The 17,538-nt window shown below is 40.8% G+C and overlaps 1 protein-coding gene across 4 annotated transcripts in view; it reads left to right on the plus strand.

Moving 5' to 3' along the window:
- The window catches only part of AMOT (angiomotin), a 59,951-nt gene extending 49,785 nt beyond the window's left edge, over positions 1 to 10,166 (plus strand). For 3 of the 4 annotated variants that reach the window (XM_084790550.1, XM_084790549.1, XM_084790551.1), the window contains 4 exons: positions 3,203 to 3,325; positions 3,973 to 4,205; positions 5,240 to 6,082; positions 6,408 to 10,166. In XM_084790550.1, coding sequence (XP_084646676.1) covers positions 3,203 to 3,325; positions 3,973 to 4,205; positions 5,240 to 6,082; positions 6,408 to 6,505 — 1,297 coding nt within the window. In that variant the 3' untranslated portion in view covers positions 6,506 to 10,166. The remainder of the gene's footprint in view (positions 1 to 3,202; positions 3,326 to 3,972; positions 4,206 to 5,239; positions 6,083 to 6,407) is intronic. The other variant, XM_084790552.1, reaches the window with a different exon arrangement.
- Positions 10,167 to 17,538: the final 7,372 nt, after the last annotated feature.

Here is a 17,538-nt window from a genome sequence, read left to right on the forward strand (position 1 = left end):
GCCTGAGGAAGACTCATACCACACATGGCTATTTGTTTTTTCCTTAATGGCCTTTCTCGGTATCCATATTTTGCTTCCTTCCCAGTCTGTATTGTAGTTACCTTGTTCTCTACAACACTTCTCTGCAGTAAGAAAAATGCTGTCATAGTAATTCTGGCATCTCTAAGGTTAAACTTAAAATCTCCAGGACCTTGTTGGATCTTGTCATATTGCTGTTCTCAAGACAACTTCATTCCAATAGCTCTGAGATCTAAAGTCATCATAGCACTTTCCAAAAATCCTTTCCTTGGGTTCCTATGATTTAACTACAAGTGCAGTTCTCACTCATTCTTTCACTTCCCTAATGTTACCATTGACATGGTCCCCGAGTTCATCTACTTCCTTCAGCCTGTTTCCCCATTTCCCTTGCCTGGTTTGTGTTTTCATTATTGCTTGAAAGGATTACTACAATAACCTCTCCAACTGCTCTTCTTCATTCAAGTGCCTCTTTCTTCTGATCCATCCATCATGTTTCAGGAAGATAGTGCTATTGTCATAGAGCTTGGCATCTGTCCTTTCATTCCCCCACAAAAAAGGCTATGGTACTTTTCAGTGCCTGTTGGGCTAAAGTCCAAACTCAATCCTATAGTGCTTAATTGTTCATCCTTTGTGTTCCCTTGAAAGTTTCCTGCACCCAGGGACTAATCATTTCCACGTGTTTCTCCTCTCCATCCTCCCACGATGCTCTGCTTATGGCAAAGTTCATGTATTAAGTTTGCAGCAGGATAGTACCCATAGGCAATGATGAAGCATAATTAATGTTGATTGAATTTTAACAGCTGTTTTTGACTTTTCAAGACAGAGTCTCAGTATGTGACCTTCAGTGGCCTTTAACTTGCTATATATATATATATAGGTCATGAACTTGTGATCCTCCTGCCTCAGCTTCCTGAGTGCTAGGATTACAGGCATGAATCACCACACTTGTCAAGATGAAGTTAAAATGGCCACTAGGTGTTTTCATTAGGAAGTGACAATCTCAAGAGTACTATAGTTGGGATTCTGCTGTCAGAGAAAAGAAGAGATGATGTAGGGGCTACTGACAAAAATCTGCTTATTTAAGGTTTTGAGATGATGGGATATCAGGTTCAGGGGCATGTGGCTTTGCAGGCTGTGTTCAGACTGCAGCCAGTATCTCCTGATATTCTTGAGGGCAGTCCCAGAGGGCCTTAGAGCGTGTTCCTTCCAATGCTGTATGAACTTGCATTTGCAAAGCCATTGGCTTCATAGCCCTAGTCTTCTACAAGGGAGATTGATGTTGAGGGCTGTCTTGGCAGCCCTGTAGGAATTCACTAAGTGCCCCACATTTTCAGGCTCCATTCCTGAGGAGTTCACAGTGTCCATATCAATTAGCTGGCAGGCCTCTGTGTACCCAAACTGGTCTTTTATGCAATGAAAGTGGCAGTAGGCCAGTACCAGTTCCCCCAATGACAAACCGTACGTTCAAGCCCGCAGTGTCTGTAGACACCACACACTTTTCAAGAGGCTTGGCTCTAAAGCATCCAGTTTCCCTTGGCACTCTGTAAGAGCAGGAATGGCCTCCAGGATTACACCAAGGGGTAGAATGCCTTAAAGTCATACCTGCTTTTTTTGTTGTTCTCTTTCTACCTTTGTCCTTCTCAATATTAAAAAGCATTGTTGAGTACTTATACTGTGTCTGACGGCATATGTTTTTACACAAATAACTTTATCTTACATAAAAGAGGAAGCAAATAATCATTTCAGTTGTCATTTTACATAAGGATAAGAGTAAGCATAAAGCAGGTAACTTACTCTTGGGAGGTCAGAAAGGTGACTAGTGGCCAAGCACTTGTAGAAGCTGCAACTTGATCCTGGGGATGTCTATAGGAAGAGCCTTGATATCAAGAACTATGCAGTGTTGTTTCCTCTCAGACAATCCAGCTGTGTGCACTGGAGTACAGAATGTTGGGGTATCAACATAGTTTCAATTGGGCAAGTAATGAGAGCAACTGTATCCCTCCACTTCTTACCAATTCCAATGAATGGTTTCAACTTTGCAAATGAGCTATAGGCATTGGGACAGCAGCAGTTTTTGCAGAGGCCTACCACACTAACGTAATCTTAATGTCAATGCATTCATTACCTGTCATTCTCTTGTTATTGTATTACCTCCAATCTATACTCGTGACAGTCTCAGTGCTAAGAGAGTATAACAATCTAGCTTCTTGCAGAAAATGTGCCTGGGATCTGGAAGAAGTACAGTGAAGCAGGGCCACTTCGTCCTCTAGCCTGTCGTCCTAAATTCCTGTGAGACCTTTGTAATTCCACGTCTGTCTCCTTTAATCATAATACCTATCTCTTTCCCTTAGTCTTCATCTCCATTTCCTTGTCTTTGTCTCTCTTCCCCTCCCCCTCTTGTCTCTGCCATTCTCTCCTGTGCACACATGTTTCGTCCTTGTTTATAGTCTTTGAGTTAATGGCCCGAGACAGTTTCAGGTGGAACAGGATGATCCCTTGCACAGCTGGATCGCTGGCAAGAGAACAGTCATTTAGTTGGTTTAAACACATGCATTCAGTGATAGAATGGTTCTGATGAAGATTAGATAAAGAACCAAATAGCACTGAGCCAAAGCCCTTTTTGTTAGTTCATGTGCCATAACTGATTTTAGCTGTTTATGTATCTGTGTCTGTTGTGTGTTTCTAGCCCTCATATATAAATAGTACTCAACTGTCACAAAACCTACTTAGCAGTCCTCTGCTTTCCCTCAAAATTTAACCTTTCCACTCTGTGGCTGTTAGGGGAATAAAGCTGGGAGTGTACATAGTTCTCTGCCTTTTGGTGACCTAAAATGTTGAATGGGACTGCCTCCTGGAAGGTTTGGGGAGACATGTTTGTCCAGTTCTGTAACACCATTGTATACACATTTTACTAAATCCCCCACTGACTTTGGCAGTCATGTCCATGCCAGGGCCTCTTTTTTTTTTTTCCTTTTTTTTTTAAATTTATTCTCGGCCTCTTATACCCCGAAATCATACTTGCCAAAAGCTCTTCCCAGTAAGTTACCGAGAAACCACCCATTCCTAGTGAGATCAATTTTACTTGAGAACTTTTTAGCAAGACCTCCATTGGCTTAGAATAGAGAATATCATGGATTGATTTTCCTGCTTGCTTATCCTCATCACTGCCTTTTTGCCTCCACAGAGACACAACAGTCATTAGCCACTCGCCTAACACCAGCTATGACACAGCCTTAGAGGCCCGCATCCAGAAGGAAGAGGAAGAAATCCTGATGGCCAATAAGCGTTGCTTGGACATGGAAGGAAGGTAAAATATGGCTGTGGACCCAGAGGGCTTGGGAAGTTGGTATTGAGACCAGCTAGATCAGTAAAGAGGGGCGAGAATGTTTACTCAGAAGTGATGAACTTGCCTGTGCAGCCGGCCTCCAAAATTTATCATTGTTTTCCATTTGTATCCTGCTAGTTCTGAGTTCTGAGGTTCTGCTACTCTGAAGTATTCTTTGTAGCAATTATACCTCAACTCTATAAGACAGCCAACTTGTCAACAAAACATCTGAGGAATATGAAACCCTGGCTTTTACACATTCAGTGTTATTTATTATTACCTGGAGGCCATTCCTTATTAGTAAAAGACTACACGTTCTCATCAAACTCACTGTTACTATAAACAGAGCTTCATATATATTCGACTTCTTTCATATATAGCCTTTCTGTTTGCCAATATTTGATCTTCTAGGGTGTCAGCAGAAGTTTTTTAGATACTCTTGCATCCAGTTGGCAGTGCTATTTTTTTTTAAAGTCCTAACACACTGACCCTTGCCTCCAACTCAGAATTAACTAGATCAACGCTTAATTGAAAGGATAATGGGAATGCAAATCCATTTAGGCAGTGAGATCAGAATTCAGAGGTAGCAACTGAGGAGTTTCATTATGTGCTTTCTCTTTGATTCCTAGGATTAAGACCCTCCATGCCCAGATTATTGAAAAGGATGCCATGATCAAAGTGCTGCAGCAGCGTTCCAGAAAGGAGCCAAGCAAGACCGAGCAGCTATCATCCATGCGGCCAGCAAAGTCTCTGATGTCCATTTCCAATGCTGGATCAGGCTTGCTTGCCCACTCCTCTACACTGACTGGTACACCCATCATGGAGGACAAGCGAGACGACAAGAGCTGGAAGGGGAGCCTAGGTAAGGAAAATGAAAGCAAAGGACGGAAGTACACATGGACAGACGTAGAAAGTGTCCTGACTGTGTGATGCACAACAAGGAAAGTGACAATAGTACTGGTTCTAGAGAGGAGAATTTGGGTTCTTTTTCCCCTGATGGAACTAGGTGCATAGGCAGGAGCTCTGAAGTACCATGGTGGGAACATTTACTGAGACCAAAGCCTGAAAAGATGAGACTCCTGATAGGAAAGATGCTAACGTGAAGTTTATCTTTTTTTTTAAAAAAAAAAAGTGTATTTGGCTTTGGCCACGTGGGAACTTTGTCCAGAACCCAAATGGACTTCATCACAGGCAAACTTCAAAATCACAGCATCACTGTGTTCCTTCCTCCCCGATGGAAAGAGGACCAAAAGTTCTCTTTAAGCTAATGGTGTCAGGTGTCAGCTTTTGTTACCAAACTGTTCAGCTATGAGAACAGAATGTACTTTTTCTTCAATTCTTGTCCATTTCATGCCCTCTAATTAAGGCCTCAGAGTACCATCGATCGTGAGACACAGTTTTGGTCCTGAGGAAGCAAACAAATATATATTTCAAATCTTTTGCTGTTTTTAACTCCTTTCTGACCCTTGCAGGATCCTTTAGTTAGAGGAATGTTCTGGAAGCCATAGTCATGTTTGGTACTGTGGGTTACACAAGTAAAAGCCTTTCATTGGCACGCACATATTCCCCATACTCCTGAGCAAGTTTCATCTCTCTGGTATTAATATTACCAGAAGAGAAGGGAACTCTGACAAGTTGGTCTTCCACAATCACCAATGGAGAGAACAGCTGATAGATACCAAGGGCACTTACAGGTTACTATGTTGTGTTGCAAATTGGATAGTGAAGATGACAAGGGGTCCTCTAAGTCCAAAAACAACTTTTAGCTGTGGTGGGAGATATAGGTTCCCAGAGGTTCACTAGAGGCAAAACCAAACATTTTTCTTTGAATGTTTTCTTTTTCTCAACTCCAATAAGAATTGCCTACTATTCTCTTGTACCTTGCTTCATCTGTAGGCGTCCTTCTGGGTGGAGACTACCGTGCTGAGTCTGTCCCATCCACGCCTTCACCTGTGCCTCCGTCTACTCCCCTACTCTCAGCTCACTCGAAGACAGGCAGTCGAGACTGCAGCACCCAAACTGAACGAGGATCGGAATCGACCAAGAATGCAGCTATCACTCCCATCTCTGTTCCAGTGGCTGTTCCAGTTGCTGCTGCTGCCCCTGCTGCTGCCATCAATGCAACTGCTGCCACCAACACTGCCACTGCTGCCACCAACACCACCGTCATGGTAGCTGCTGCTCCAGTCGCTGTTGCTGCTGTCGCTGCTCCAGCTGCTGCTGCTGCTGCTGCCGCCGCCGCCCCATCTCCAGCAAATGCCGCTGCTCTTGCTGCTGCTGTCTCTCCAGCTGCTACTGTCTCTCCAGCTGTTTCTCCAGCCGCTGCTGTCTCTCCAGCTGCTGCTGTCTCTCCAGCCACTGCCGTCTCTCCAGCTGCTGCTTTTCAGACTCCAGCTGCTGCATCTCTTACTTCTGCTACTGTTTCTCCTGCTCCTGCTGCTGCTACTGCTGCTGCTGCTGCTGCAGCTACTGCTGCTGCTGCCGCCGCTGCTGTTCAGGTTGCTCCAGCTACTTCGGCTCCGGTTCCAGCTCCCGCTCCGATTCCGGCTCCAGCAACGGCTCAGGCTTGTGCTCCGACTCCGACTCAGGCATCAACTCCAGCTCCGATTGCAGCTCTTACTCCAGCTCCGACTCCAACTCCAGCTTTGGTTCAGGCTGAGGGTCTTGCAAGTCCAGGTACCAGCTCTGGACCACGCCGTTTGTCCACACCAAATCTGATGTGCAATCCAGACAAGCCAGGTAATCCCCATTTTCTGTAGCAGGTATCTTCTGAGTTATCAGGGTTAGATCTCTTGTATTGGTTGATGAGAGTTGAACATTTCCTTATCTAAAGAGGATTGGTCAGAGGCGAGAAATGAAGAGGTTCTAGAAATGTCTTCTCTCATTCACTAAAACTATAATGGTCACGAGCAGAGGCCATTTTCCCAGTAAAGGGAATGATAAGGATGCACCTAGTTACAAGTCACACTTAGAAATTAGTTTTGTGATGGCTCTTAATATTGTTTGTTAGACTTTACATTTTTCTTTTGTTTAAGTCTTTTCTAACCCCTCATTTCCAATTTAGATGGTCCTGTTGTCCACTCCAGCACTCTGGAAAGAAAAACACCCAGTCAGATCCTGGGACAAGAGCCTGATGCAGAGATGGTGGAATATCTCATCTGAATGGCACCAGACAGAGCTGGAGTTACCAGCAAGAGTTCTTTTAATAATCTTTCCCTTTCGTTCGTTTAATCAGGGGTGCAGATGGGGTTGGGAGGTAGGGGATGATTTTCTAAAGGGACTTTTTAATGGACTCTTGTAGTACTTAAGTAATACCATGGGGATTCCAGTCTATTTTGGAATACTTAGGGAGTAACTCGAAAAGATAGGTTAAGCAGAATGTACTCTAAAGCTTACTGTTGGACTTTATACAAGTCATGGACTAGAGCAGGTAGTGATGTCCATTGATGTTTTTCATACACATCAATGTGAGGTTATTTTTCACTGAAGAACACAGTATGTGTGGAAGACAGGTTGTAACATGTTGTTCTGAAGGGAAGATTCAGGGAGAGTATAAGGACGTATTGCTTTGTCTAGTCACTACCTAGACAACAGCCCCAGAAAGCTCTTATTTTGGGCTCGAGAAAAGAAAGTGTCCTTGGAGCTATGGAAGCTGGAGAAAAAGTGGAGTGTATTGGGGTGAAGAAGGGTGCTGGAACCAAGTTTCTCTCCCAGTTGCCAGTTACCCTGCCCCCTCATATTGATGGTATTTCTCTCCATTTCAATGGTGCTTTGGAAGAGGATTCTTTTAGTTCCCTCCTGGAGGTTCATACATTCATCATATATATGCATACACATATACACATACTCTGGAATAATTTATGCATTTGGACAGTTAATATATTGCTTTCAGATGGCAGGAAGGGAAACGAGCACAGTGAGACATGACTTCTTCTCTCGTAGGGGGTTAGATGTAAGAGGTCTTGATGAAGGGCTGCATGAGATAGTCATCAACATGGTTCAGTCACCTTAAATTAGTCCAGTTGACTGACTTAGCCTTTATTTCTTCCACAACACAGACTCACCTGCTGGGTTCACCAGCCTTTGTTTGCCAATAATTTGCAAAATGAGGAAACATCTTTGTTGACAGGTTGAATGTGTTGAATTTCTGGCAAAGACTTTGAAATATTTCATTTGTGTTTTTCCAGAATCCTTAGCATGTGCCTTCAAAGGCATAAGCAACTGGCACCTCCAAGGAACTAGCATAAGAAGCCCAAAGTACCAGGCTGCAGTCAGGAGAGAGGTTGATTGCAGCAATCTCCTCAACTACCTCTTCTCACTGTCAGTGACTCCATTTTAGAATCCCTTTGGGAAGCAGTTGGGAATGTATACATGGGCGGGACCAAACATGGGGCCTTGCCATAGGGCTGCCTTCAAGGACACAGAGGGTATCAGTTGCCACAAGTCCTTGTTCTTTGTCTCTGCCCTTCATTAAGGGGATAGAACTGCACATAGCATCATTAAGATCAGTCTTCAGGGGTAAAGGGAGGGTAAGGGGAGGGGGCTATTAGATAAGAGGGGTAGAAGTTTAGCGATGTGTTAAGTTAGAAATCAGATTGGTACAAGGGTAACATATATATTATGCCATTGGGATATAATGATGGGGAGGAACTTTATTTAGCCATGTAGCACTACCATCTAATTTTAGTGATGAGGAATCTGAGACTTGGAAAAAATTCAGTGACTTTTTCAAGGTCACACAGCACATCTATCTGCTTTGCCAATTACGTACCCATTTTGGGAAATGATTGTAAAAAAGAAGAGCCTATTTTGAAGAAAAGGCATCCTCATAGTCTAGGGCATACCTACTTTATGAAAATCTTGGTTGAGATAGATTGTTTGGGTTTCTGAATTCTTATCTTGTCTTTGCTGGAGTGCCTTGTATGGAATTGGTTTTTTTTCCTCATCCCATTTAATAATTGAGCTACATGAAATGCACCCCTAAGAAATCAACCCAACTATATTTCATTATAAAATTGGGTGTCTTGGGTCTTTTTATGTATTCCTCTGTAAGAATAAGAGTGCTATATTTACCTGTATTCTTGTGTAGTTACTAATTATCTTCCAAAGGATTTGTGTGTGTGCACATATGTGTGTGTGCCTATGTGTTTCTGTGTGTATGTGTGTGTAGATGATGGAAGAAAATGCAACTTTAACTAGTGCTTTTTCACATTTTAAATAACAAAGTGATCATCCAATACATTGGTCCTCGGATACAGAGTGAATGCCTAACCAAAATGTAAAAGGGCAGCCATGTTAATAATGCTCATTCACACATTTTTTTTGTTGTTGCAAAGGAAAAACCCTTCAGACAGTAGAAGACTCAGACAGCAAAAACCAGGAGAGCAACTTTCTATCTAAGCAAATGAATGAAAGTAAAAGAAACTTCCTGTCCTCTCATAATGACATCCTGAGATAGAATTGGGGCTGACTCTGAGAGCCATGATTAGAATCACATTCTGTAAAGTGACAGATGTAATACATTCCTCACTGTGGCAACCATCTCTTTAGAATCATGTGTTTGGGGAAAGAAGGAAATCCTTGCTGAAGTACTGTTTTGAACTGCCCAGAAACACTCTGCCCTGCCACACTAGAGGCACTGCTGTTCAGTTTTCAGTCCGAAGCAATTTGCTAGAAGGATGTTGTACATCAAAGAGAAGGAAGAAGACTATGTTGGTATAGTCATGTATGGATCATGTAGACTCCAACTTTTGAGAAAATTTCTACTATACATCAGATGAAAAATTCAGTTTATATATAAATCTCAAATTAACTACTTCTTCACACTTGATTGGATATAATATTTGGCACCTATTCCTTGTCTTCCTCCTATCTACTGTACAATGTATGCGTTTTACTGGCACCACAGAAGAAGAGAGAGTTCGTTGTCTTGATTTTACTGTCTGGTGATGTATGAGGATCATTTAAATCTTTTGTTACCCCCAATGTCCCATGTCCAGCAAAATTTCATTTGATTGAACTATACTTGATACAACACTATTAACATTGTTGAGGAAGTAACTGCACTTCCTTTGAAAGTCATGTATTGTGACTGTTGTCTTAATGAAGGTTTGAATTTCAGTGTAGCTTTTGAACTGCAGGGTGACGGGACAGTAGAAACTTGAAACATCTGCCATCGTCTATGACAGGAGACATACCAAGATACCTGTCAGGTTCTCTTTTTACTTTTGCACTGTTGAGTGGGTCTAACAAACTGATTTTCAAGCTACTTTTTTTTTTAAATGAAGAATCTAAGTAATGTGGCAGCTTAAAGTATAGACATATGTGCTAACTTCAACAAATGCTCGTGTCTGTTAGCCATACAATCTGTTACCTTAAATGCTCATTCATACATGGAATATGTTACTTAAAATGTGTTCCTTCTTACAGAAAATATTTTCAAAGGGAGGTATTCGCCGTGGGTTCATTGTCACAGATTTTTGCCTGCCACAGTCTTTAGAAATTCCTCCAAGTGCCACCCATTGACAGTAGGACAAGGGTTGGAAGCATGCACCCCTTTTTCCAGTATCAAGGATGGGTTCTAAGAAGCTTTCAAATCCTTCTGACCACTTTTTTTTTATCAGTGGCATGTATTTAATCAAATGGCTAGATAGGGTTGGCAGATGGCTCGAGAAGAATTACTTTTGGTTTAATATACGCGGTCTCATAGTGGTTGTGATTCTATTCTGTAATCAAGAGAGCTAGATCAAATAAAATTAAGCAGGTTAAATCCACGTTGTGCCTATTTTTTCACTGACAATAAAGTTAGCTCTTTTAAAATGCAGCATTGTGTGGGAAATGCTTTGGTGTTTACCAGCTTTGTGTAATGTTAGTAATTACTTACCATTCAATACACAGGGAAACTGTCTTCCACCAGCAGCATAATTTACATTTGCTCAAAGTATGGGTTGTGATCAAGAGATCTTCAGACAATATAGCAGGCCACATGCTCAGCCTTATTTCTATATACAAAGGCAAGCTATAGTAAAAGCTTTGCACCTTTTTGTTTCCTGTTTCTGAGGGGTCAAATGATGCCCATACAAAGCAGAAAATTAATTTTGGGGTTAGCATTTTGGAAGCATCCTCCTTTGGGATTCCTTTTTGGCAACAGTAGTAGTTATACCAGTTCATCAGTTTTAGTTGTGGGGACGGGGTGGCAAATCACACCCATGCACATACTGACAACACTAAGAAGAGCTAATGGATTTAAACAAGAGGGCATGAATTTGGGAGGGAAAGGGGGTGGGGAAGCATGCAAAAAATTTGAGGGCGAGGAGTAGAAGTGGATTTGGTCAAAACACATTATAGTCATATGAATTAAATAATAAATAAGAATAAATGAAGGGCAAAACTCACATAAGTTGGATGTTCACTAAAAATGATAAGGCTACTTTTATACTACCTTTTCTGTCTCTAGTGTTTACTAGTGATTTAGAAACCTAACTCCTCCATTACTGGTGGGAGTGCAAACTTGTACAACCACTTTGGAAATCAATCTGGCACTCTCTCAGAAAATTGGGAATAGTGATACTTAAAAGCCTAGCTATTCCACTCCTGGGCATGTAATCAAAATATGCTCCACAATACAAGGACATTTGCTCAACTATGTTCATAGCATCTTTATTTGTAATAACCATAATCTGGAAATAATCTAATGTCCCTCAACCAAAGAATGGATAAAGAAACTAGTACTTTTACACAATGGAATACTACTCAGCTATTAAACACAAGGAAATCTTGAAATTTGCAGGCAAATGGACGGAACTAAAAAAATATCATCCTGAGTGAGATAACTCACACCCCGAAAGACAGGCATGGTATATACTCACTTAGAAGTGGATATTAGCACAACATAGATGTCCTCTGAGAGACTTCTCCCGGTGGGGTATCGGGACATACTGGGACATGCAGCTGGACTCTGGGTGAAGAGCTTCGAATTGTATGGAAGAATTGGGGAATGGGGGCTATGGATGCAGTTGTCAGAAGTTCCACAAGGAGACTATCAAGGCTGGCAGTTCTGGACGCAGGGGGACATGCACAAACTGATGCACCAACCAAGGACATTGCAAGCAGGGGATCTAGACCCCCTGCTCAGATACAGCCAATGGACAGCACATTCTCCACATGGGAATGGGGGAAGTGTGGGACTGCCTCTGACAAGAACTCTGGTGTCCTTAATTTGATCACTGCCCCTTGGCAGAGAGGCCCTGCGGGAACACAGAGGAAGAGGAGGCAGGCTATCCAGATTATACCTGATAGGCTGTGGTCAGATGGTGGGGGAGGAGGACCCCACCTGTCAAAGGTCTAGGGGAGGGAAATTAGAACTGAAAAGGGAGGAAGAGTGGGAACAGGAAGATAAGAGCAAGGAGATTACAGTCATGATATATTGTGAATAAATAATAATAATAATAATAATAATAATAATAATAATAATAATAATAGTAAATTTTTCTAAAAAATAAACCTAACTGGGCAAGAACAGGGATCCACAAGTACTTTGAAGTGACACACATTTACAATGTAATTGATTTTTATTGATGTTACAAATGAAATTGATCAGGAATACAGAATTTATACAACTGTAAAATCTGATTCCCTCCATATTTATGATGAGTTAGTTGAAAACTGTATGGATGAAAATCAGCTCCTCGGGCTGGGTGGGGTGGCGCACGCCTTTAATCCCAGCATTTGGGAGGCAGAGGCAGGCAGATCACTGTGAGTTCCAGGCCAGGCTGGTCTACACAGTGAGTCCAGGGCAGTCAAAGCTACACAGAGAAACGCCGTCTCAGAAAAAAAAAAGAAAGAAAGAAAGAAAGAAAGAAAGAAAAAAGGAAGGAAAGAAAGAAGGAAAGAAAAAAAGAAAGAAAGAGAAAATCAGCTCTTCTTTTCTAACAAAAAGAAGATGCTATTAGATGAACCACAGCGTGCCAGGCATAGTGGAGCTCACCTTTAATCCCAGCACTAGGGAGGCAGATGCAGGCAGATCACTGTGAGTTTGAGACCAGCCTCGTCTACAAAGCGAGTCTAAGACAGCCAGGGCTGCACAGAGAAACCTTGTCTCAAAAAAATAAAAAAATAAAAAATGCAAATGAACCACATCTTATAAAGCTCTGCCAACTAGAGCTTTCAGAAGTATATTGCTTCTGGTTTTTAAAAGGTTGCTATTCAAGGGCCCATTCAAAACATGTAATGTTACTATGTAGAAGCATTTCTAGGTAATATGATAACTCAATTCTATATCTGCGTGGTACTCACATCCCTTGGTGTAGCCTTCCCTACTTAGATCAGAAAACCCATTTTCCATTTCTCCCGCTGCCATCTTCACCTACAGGAAGGTCGATTTGTTTGTTCATTTGCTTTTTTGCTTGCTTTGAGAAAGAAATAATGCCAAATCTTTGCTCTTTGAATCGACTGGTAGTCGCCTAATATTGGAAGGAAGAGTGCTCAATAATCAGACCTACCCTCTATCATCTCTGAAAGATTAATGTTCTTTTCAACACCAACATTGCATATCACATCATGTGTACTCATTCTTAGACACACAAGATGACCAAGAAAATCTGTTTCCTGCCCATATGTTGTCATTTACCAGTCACCTCTGAATTCAGTCTATGTGAATTGCTGAGCACATGCTTACTTGATGTTGGCATTTTGAAAATAAAAACAACTGGAACACACAATTGTTAGCCAGTGATTTTAAGAAAAGTACATACAGGGTCACACATATTTATAGTTCATTGGAAAACATAAAATAAAAATTTGAGCAAGTCAGGACTTTGAACAAGTCAGGACTAGGGCAAAGGAAGGAATGGCTGTTGGGATGACTTGAGGAAAACAATTTAAGTGTCACCTTGACAGACTAGGTGAAAGGATCAGTATGTACAAAAACAGTATGTGCAAAGGTAAAGTCAGATGATGGTTTCCAAACACAAAGGTCCTAGAAAATTGCTATGACACTTGAAAACTCCTGAATAAAACCTTAAAATCCAAATTAAGTGGTAGACAGCACTAGTTGGAAGTGAATAGAGCATTGTATTTTAAGTACTGTCTCTGCCAATAGACAGATCTTTACCTGTGGATATGTTTCTGTGTGTGTAGGATAAGAGAGGCTTCTCAGTAAAATGGGAGTAAATATATGAGTCCCTGTGTATGTACCTCATGAAAAAGTAGTAGGAGAGTCACTCAAAGGAAGAATATTAAAGATAGCAGTCAAAGAAATTGACTGAAATGTGGGGAGTACAGGAAGTTCTGTGTGTGTTAGGTCCTCAGTCAATGTGTGTTGTTGACATGGGTACAGCCATGTCAAGGACCCTGTCCTCAGATCCAGAGGGAAATGGCAAAATCTCCCCTCTGGTCCATGTGTGGATGTTGATAGTCTGTGCAGAAAATGTCCACCATAGCCTCCCATAGATGTTTATGTCCCAAAGACTGCTCCCCTACACAGATTCCTCCTAATGAGATTAGGTACATTTGTCTTCTTGATCAAGCTGTATACCGTAAGCCCTGCCACCTTGTTTTTCTATATGGAATCACCCCTCTTCCTTGTTTGGCTATATGCAATAATCTATCTTCTCTGTTTGACTCTAATAAACAGGCTGAGTGTTGGGAGTACTGTGGTTTCTCCAGCAGAGAGCCAGACATTCTGGTTACAGATTTTTGCCTTGTATGTTTCTGCCTTTGTCTTTTCTTCATTCCCTTTCCATGCCAGTTGGTCTGTCCCTGGAGCTAGATGCAGTACTATATATATAAAGAACTAGTTTCTTTGACGTTTTTAAATTAAGAAAAATCTAATGCAAAAACAGATAAAGCCAGGGCACCTCTGTGGATGCACTGTCAGGCGTCAACAATTATCAACATATGCTCAATCTTACTTCACTAACAGCCCTTACCTACTTTGTATTGCTTTTGAACTATGTTATACACACCATAGTACTTTTCCATAAACAATAATCATGAAGAAGGAATTTTTTGCTAATGATAAAATTAATGCCTTGTACATGAGACAAAAATTTATAAGCCACTGAATAGAAATGACAATATTTATGCTTTGGCATGTACAAAGCTTCTTCATTTAATTTCAACTTCTGCCTTATACTAAAACCTGCATTCTAAATAACATAGCAGAGGCAAATGGAGAGATGGCTTGCTGCTTGACAGTACTTGGTATTCATATAAAGGGCCTAGGTTCATTTCTCAGCAGATGCATAGTGCACACAACCATCTCTAACTCCAGCTCTAGAGCCAGTGCTTCTGAACTCCAAGGGCACCATGCATGCACATAGTGCACATACACACACACACACACACACACACACACACATACACACACACACACATACACACTAATAAAACTTTTTTTAAAAATACAGGTGTTCATTCTCTAATCATCCACATTTCAAACTGCAAGCTATATTATTCAAAGGTTCCCCAATATAAATGCCAAGCTGTGTTCCACTCGCAGTGTTCCAGTTGAGCATTTCCTGTTTATTATCTACAAATTTAGTGAGCATCACAAGCAGGCTCATGATCTTGGTTCCTGGGTGACAATTACCTCTTCACTGATTAATGATTTAAGCAGCACACCGTCAGCTCCTTAGCCGGTTCATCTCCACTAACCTCCATATCAACTCAACTTTAGCATACTCTGCTTATGGCCAACCTAGAGCTGGTTCTCGCCACTGCTCCACTCTGGATACCATATCTTCTAGTATTCACATTCACACATTTTTCTCGTTCATAATACTTACTTTTTGTGTCCATTGACTTTATAGAGACCTCCAAGTCTCCTGTTTTCTCCATTTCCTTCCAGGTTCTCAACCATTACCTACCCAATTTGGGACTTCATGTTCAAAATCTGAACTGTCAATATGCGTATACCCACTAAGATTTCAACTATTCACCATATACCAGAAATTCAAGTCATCCCTGACAAATTTATCTCCCTCATAATCTGTATCCTATCAGTTCCTGGTCTTGTCAAGGTAAATCTCAAAACAGATCCACTTTGTTCCTTCCAGTTCTTCTAAGAACTTGTTTGTTTGGACTATTGCAATGCCCTCTTTACTGATCTGCCATACCCACATTTGATTCAATTTTCTAATTACTGTTCAGCAACAAAATTTGTATAATACCATTTTCCTGCTTAAAATACTTACAGCAGCTTATTGTCAAAATATAAATAAGTAAAAATAAATAGGGCTTCCCAAAATAAAAGCATTTACCACGTTGGAAAGTGGATATATTTAGAAGGATAGACTTTGTATATCTTTTTTATTGTGTTCAAAAATGTATAAACTATATATTATTTTTAAAAATCATTATATTTAGTTTTTTTATATTAATTTTCAAAAATGTTGTGGGGATTTTTTTGTCTGCCTAATTTGTTCATTTTGACATGAGCCAGGCTTGCTTTGTAGCTAGACTGACTTGGAATCTATAATTCTTTGGCTTTAATTTTGACTGATACATAAACACATAAAAATATACAAGTAATTTGATAGGAATATCTATACACTGAAATGTTGAAATTAGGGTGAATATGTCTATCCCTTGATAATCTATCATTTCTTTATTATATCCTTTCATTTCATTTAGCTTTCTGAAATACAGAGTACAACATTCTTGCCTATAGTCTCCCTACAACATTTTTATATTGCTTATATGACTGAAATAAAAAGCTCCATTTTAGAGCTATTGCGTTGCTAAGGAATCTACCAAGGCATCATCTCAGGCATTTATTCAGTGTCCACTACTTGGCCTTCCATTTAGATATGCTGATCTTATAGTTTTAAAGTAAGACCTGGGAATGCTAGTTTGTATCCATCCCTAGAAGATAGTGATATTACTCCCTAGATCACATAGTTTGAGAAATAATGATTTCCTGGCATTTATTTTGTCTCCCTTCTTAAATTCTCCCACAACACAATAGACCCCTAACTGCCCATGGCTAAATAGTAAATTCAATCTGAGTGTTAACTATAAAGCAATCTCCTATTTAAGTGGGTATTTTATTTTTCCCTCATCCTTGGAAATGGCTCCCCATACTTCTCAACAGCTATGACTCTAAGTAGTTGGATTTACTGCTCCTATCAAACAGAGTATGTTGTTGGTGACTTTAGCTATTGGTTTACATGGATTATAGTCCTTGAGGCAACTGCAAGCACATTTGTGATTTTGCCCAGCTCATTTAGTGCCAATGACCATTTTGTAATATGAAGTCACTGGATGATGATCTCTAATGTCCTTTCTGGCTCTTACACTTCATGATTCCATGAGACTAAATACTGCTTCTGAGGTCATACATTCTTTCTCGCAGATCCAAAACTGACTATGAGGCACACATAAAAATATCTTCAAATCTGAATGTACTGTAAGTGTTCTGTATACCTGTAGATGGACCTTTAAGCTTCAATTTCTTTTCACTAGTTCTGTCTACACAACACTTTCCACTCTGGCTTCACCAACTTCGTTGTCCTGACATGGGTATAATTTTTTCATAGAAGAGAGATCTGCAGGATTCCCTTTTGTAGAAAATCCGAGAGATCACAAGAGAGGGAGAGAGAAAATAAGATAGTTTACCTTTTTTTGAAGCCCTTTTGCATTTAATTACTTTTATGGGGACCTGTGGCACAAACAAGGGAGAATAGAAAGAAAATATTCAAGATTAGGTTGCAGAAGATGGCCAAGAGAAGCATGGCAGTTGCTGGAGCATCATGAGATTTATGGGAATAACAAGAGACTCACAAAGCAGGAAGGGAATTTGCTATTTTTGTACCTTGCTGGGCAGTATATGCCAGTTTGACAGATGTATACCTTACATGTTTGGGTCATGGCTATATTTATGTTACAGTTTTAGAGTAAGAAGACTCAGAAGTAACTAGTTATAGGAACAAAAATAGGGGCAAGTGTCTTTTGATTCTCATCTTTCCCTCATGCCCAGGAGCAGAGCCATGCTTTTGTGGCTCAAAGACCTCAACATAAAACCAGAGACACTAAGTCAGTTAGAAGAAAAAGTGGGGAAGAGCCTGGAACACATTGGCACAGGAGACAACTTCCTGAACAGAACACCAACAGCCCAGGCCTTAATGTCAACAATTAATAAACGGGACCACATGAGGCTGAGAAGCTTCTGTAAGGCAGGAGACACTGTCAAGAGA

The sequence above is a fragment of the Acomys minous genome (genome assembly GCF_964271855.1).
Source record: "Acomys minous genome assembly, chromosome: 7".
In the NCBI taxonomy this organism is placed as follows: Eukaryota; Metazoa; Chordata; class Mammalia; order Rodentia; family Muridae; genus Acomys; species Acomys minous.